We start from the raw sequence: 4,983 nt of genomic DNA, 5'->3' as shown, positions 1-4,983 counted from the left end.
TGGAGAGCTGCAAGCTGGACATGAGGTGGAGGAGGGATGCCTGACCCAAATGTGAAGGGAGATGTTTGAGTTCAATATACAGTGGACAGTATACAGTAAATGTCTGTAATGATGGTGATAAGGAAGAGCTGGGTGGGATTGACTTGTCCTTGTTATTCCTCCCAAACTTCAGTTAATAACTTCCATTTATTGCATCTTATTGCCTCTCAGTATATCTCTGGAGTCTCTGGACGTTAAACTGGATGATCCACTGGGGACCATCTCACCATTGTTTTTATTTTAAATTTGGCTTGTACTGTAGTTCTTTTATTTTTCCCAGTGTGTTTTCCTCTAACAACAGTAAAAACCTTGTCAAACAACAATTAACAAGCAATTGTTCAAACTAAGCTTTAAGCATTAGTAGAAATGTGGAAAAGTAACTACAAGGATATATACAGTACTTTCTTATTTGAAAGAATATTAACTTGACTTCACATAAATGATCTCTTCTTGACTTTTATTTCTAAAGGAAAAAAACTCTTCCTTTGTTTTTTTACATGGACAAAGAGAAAAAGCCCTTTCCAAATTTTAAACAGCACATATTTGTGACTTTTCATCTATCTACGGGATGCTTCAATACATAGATTATATTACACAAATAACTACCCAGGATTAGCATATTACTACAGTATGCATTCCCATATTTTAGATCCAACATATGGTAACGTAGGTCATTAGACCCCACTGAAAGACAAAATACTAAATAAACAATGTATGACAATAAGTACTAATAATCTTACCAGGAAGATTGTGCATGGTAACTTTCAGTACAGCAGTACAATGGGCAACTAGCTCACCATTAAAAGTTGTATTGTAAAGATATAAAAGATTTCCATTCATTATTGTAGTTATTCATGGAGTTAAAAGAGTAAAAAGCTTCTGTGCTCCTGAAAGGGTTCATGCAGACAGCTGAGGAAACATTAGGTCACCAGAGATTATATTTTCTCGCAGTCAAATTGCCTGAGCCTGAGCTCTTCTTTTCAGAGTGAGGGAATCACACTTCAGGTTACAATCTGTGCCACACAGTCCTAATAGATGACAATGACTGATCTATACAAGTCAAGGCAATTTACTTATTTCAGGTGCGTTTCACAACAAGTAGACAAACATGCTACTACTGTAGTTTTGTGATGTTTTCCTGTTTCTTATATACATGCGTGTGTTTACTTTGAAGCAACTCTTATGCATTTAACTGTTGTTAGTTTCCTACCTGCCACAGAAACTTGTGTGGAGTTCCCACGTCACCATTGTGGAAAGACACACTCATTTGAATTCAATAAAATCCCCCCCTGTTCAACTGTTCCCATGCAGTTTAATTAATTGATACAGTTTATCTGCAACACTATTTCTTATTTTATCCAATTTACTAGAAATAGCTGATTACCTCTCAATATTGTTGTTGAAGTATTAGATGTTGTTGTTATTTTTATTGAAGTATTAATATTCGTATTACTAGCATATGAATTAACTGAAAAGTCAGTGCCACAACATAAGCTTAAAAACTACGGACATTTGAAAATGAAACAATTAAAAATATACAATTTAAAAAGATAAAAAAGCTTCACTTATCCTCTTTCTCCAACACTTGTTTTACAATTTTATTCAACACTTTTTATGGTTTGACTTCAAGTCAATGCAAGGAATAAAACTCGGTTTTGGAATTTGAATGTTTTATCTGTATACTGTATATTTCACCTTTTCCGCAGTTATACAATTCACGTTAAATATGTACACAATACAAAAATATTCAGCACTAAGTGAAAAAGGTCTGTACTGTATTGAAATATTTATATTAGAAGTTTTATCTTTAAATTTGCTTTGAGAACAATTTTAAACAAGGTCAATCTGTATGAAATCTGATTTTTCATTCGTACGTTTAACATTCTCAACAAATAAATTGAAGTAAAATAATTACACTCTAAGCATCACATCGTTTTTAGAGGTTGTCATTGTCTTTAAAGATCTTTGATTTAGTCATGTTCAGCTTTGTACTTCACAGTCATGGATTCTAAAAACACAGGCATTGCATGATGAATAATTAGCTTTTTGCTGTAAAACCAGTAGATGGTGAAATTACGAAGCATATAGGTCAGTTTGTCGTCATTCAATGCTTATTAATATGGCTACTATGAAAAATATCACAGATATTTAAATTTACGAACGATAAAGTGTATTTTTCTCGTATTATAATTGTTTTACATTGTATGAGCACGCGGAACACGTTTTACGGTGTAGTGGAGACACGCACGTGTCCCGAAAAGTGCTAAAGGAAAAAAAAATCATCATTTGTGAAAACTTTGTCATTATTAGACAGGAAGAGAGACCACGCGCAACACTGACGAGTGGAACCCCCCTCTCTGCTTGACGTCAAACAAATTGTTTAAAAGCAGGTTTGGCGATTCTCTCCAGAAGAAGAAACGATTTGTTGAGCACCGAGACAATCCAACAGAGCTCATTTCAACAGTCGGTCGTGTTCTCTCTCGCTTGGAAAGATGCTGTCCTCTCGCGTCCAATGCGCGCTGGCTCTCCTGTGTCTTGCCTTGGCTGTTAGCAGCGTCTCCGCCGCACCTTCAGACTTGAGACTCCGGCAACTTCTCCAGAGATCGCTGGCTGCGTCCGCAGGAAAGCAGGTGAGACCAGAGATCATTTATTTTATTGCCAAAATATTGACAGAGTGCGCGTTAAGGGTTGAGTGCATTTTAGCGAATAAAAGAACAAAACAAACCAAAAATGAATAAAAGAAAAACGGGAACACATGAACCCATTCAGACGTTCTTTCCTTAGCAGAAAGTCGTTGTATCCTAGTTTTTTCTTTGGATTTTCGTATTTGTGCATCAAAACGTAATATAGTTTAGAAAATCATAGTTGTAAATGCCAAACAGTAATCAAAATAAAGAAGCTCATGTAACTGTCTATGGGGTCGTACAGCGTTAGCGCTGTTTGTTTAGCTCATTGTACTCTCCATGGTGCTGAAACTATAACACTAACACTTCTATGGCACTTAGCATGCGTTTAGTAACCGGTGTAGGTCTATTATTTTTAAATATTAAAATTTAAAAGTCATTATCTAAGTGTACCGGTTTGTGCTAAGTCCAGTTCGCCGGCAAACTAATGCGCAGACGTCTGTTGAAATGAGTGTGGCGACGGAATTGGCATCTGTGTGATTAGTGTATTCTAGTTGATACTATAACACTTTATTTGTAACAGAATAACGACGCATTCTTCGGCAGCTGGTATTTTCTCTTAAAGTAAACTGTGCTATTCGCACACAGTCTTACTGTTAAAATTACATTTTAAATAAAATTCAACTTACAGTACATGAAAATTTATATTTGAAACATTATCTTTAAAATTATAATTAAAAAATTATAGAGCCATGCAGTTTTTGCTATTTTAGATACGATTAAAATCTTCTGCTTTATATATATATACTTTATACAAGATAACAGCAAGGAGCAATTTGAGTAACGGCACCATGCTAAAAAGTTTAGTTTCCAAAAATCTCGCAGTAAATTATTCAAATTGATTTATTACCCTTATAATAAACCACCACACCATGCAACACATTTGAACGGAAGTGCTTTATAGCACAATAAACATATTTGTATAAATGATTCTTTTCTTCAGACAACAGATAACCCATACTAGTAACGGTTTTAGCGCCAAAAAAATCAGACTGCGAATTCCCAATTTAACCAAAAAAAATCTCTAAATAACTTCACTTTCGAGTCTTGGTACAGAACATTCTGATAACCCATGGATCGAGTGGATAATTGCACTTTTTTCTTTGCTTTATTCAGAAAATCCACGTTAAATCTAAATAAGAGCGAAGCTTTTATTGTCTTCGGAAATCACAATGATCAGAATTATAACATAGATTATTTTTGTTTTTTGTTTTTTTAAGGAGCTTGCGAGATACACTCTTGCAGAGCTGTTGTCGGAGCTGGCCCAGTCGGAGAACGAGGCGCTGGAATCCGACGATCTATCCCGGGCAGCCGAGCAAGATGAAGTCAGGCTCGAGCTGGAGAGATCTGCCAACCCGGCCCTAGCCCCCAGAGAACGCAAAGCGGGGTGCAAGAATTTCTTCTGGAAAACTTTCACATCGTGCTAACCTGGATCCAAGCTACCGCGACTTCCCTCACTACATTTTCAACACCACGATTTTTCCTTTTCTCCTTTGACCAGCCTCCAGTGATCACTCCTCTCTTCAGAGCCGCAGACTGTAAATAAAATACTATATAAAGTGTTATTATGGTGATTTGAAATAATTCTAATAATCATTTAATTTAAAATTAACAGAAGAGTCTTCTGAAGTTTTACGAATGTATGAAATCTGCTTTGTGGTTCATGTATAGGTCCTGATAAGCGCTATCTGATTCTGGCAGATATACTATTTTTAATTGTTTCAATAAAATATATGTTTCAGACTCCAATGTGCTGATGGCTCCTTGTTATGAAGCTCATATTGTATATATTTACAGAACCCAGTTAATAAAATATGATTCATATCAAAAAGGATATCTGGAATAAGAGCTACATTACAGCCTGGAAAGTACTACAGATACTCTAACTATAAAAATACATCCAGATTAACCCCCCCAAGTTGTCCTCATTACGATTAGGTACAGTTATGGGTGATAGAGTATATCTCACATTACAGTACTGTAAGTATAATAAACAGAATGGATTCATTTTTCGTGACACTCTTTCTGTGGTAATTTGCCACAGTATATTCAGTAAAAGAACAAAGCACCTTCTTTTCTGTTAGACGTCTCACAAGTAGTCAAAGAACAGACACACATGTAGAGACACATGTAAGAACATATCAAAATAAATTGTAGTAATGTATTGTTGAATGCTGATACAAAGGCTGGAGTAATTCAAATGTACTCGCTTCTAATATAATAAAAATACAGCACCTACTTTCACAGCACAAGTGCCTGA

At 35.5% G+C, this 4,983-nt stretch overlaps 1 protein-coding gene across 1 annotated transcript; it reads left to right on the top strand.

Moving 5' to 3' along the window:
• Positions 1-2,433: 2,433 nt before the first annotated feature.
• On the top strand, positions 2,434-4,472 carry sst1.1 (somatostatin 1, tandem duplicate 1). The gene is made up of 2 exons (XM_006637874.3): positions 2,434-2,669; positions 3,944-4,472. The coding sequence occupies exons 1-2, from the start codon at positions 2,532-2,534 to the stop codon at positions 4,148-4,150; spliced, it is 345 nt and encodes a 114-aa protein (XP_006637937.1). The 5' UTR covers positions 2,434-2,531; the 3' UTR covers positions 4,151-4,472.
• Positions 4,473-4,983: the final 511 nt, after the last annotated feature.

This window comes from Lepisosteus oculatus, chromosome 13 (genome assembly GCF_040954835.1).
Source record: "Lepisosteus oculatus isolate fLepOcu1 chromosome 13, fLepOcu1.hap2, whole genome shotgun sequence".
Lineage (NCBI taxonomy): Eukaryota > Metazoa > Chordata > Actinopteri > Semionotiformes > Lepisosteidae > Lepisosteus > Lepisosteus oculatus.
Note: the sequence above shows the minus strand (reverse complement) of the source record. Positions and strands in the feature narration are given on the sequence as shown.

Excerpts from the sequence above, each read along its gene's own strand:
- sst1.1 (XM_006637874.3), top strand. The coding sequence starts at position 2,532 with ATGCTGTCCTCTCGCGTCCAATGCGCGCTGGCTCTCCTGTGTCTTGCC. Across the intron at positions 2,670-3,943 it reads CTGCGTCCGCAGGAAAGCAG|GAGCTTGCGAGATACACTCT; the intron begins GTGAGACCAGAG and ends TGTTTTTTTAAG.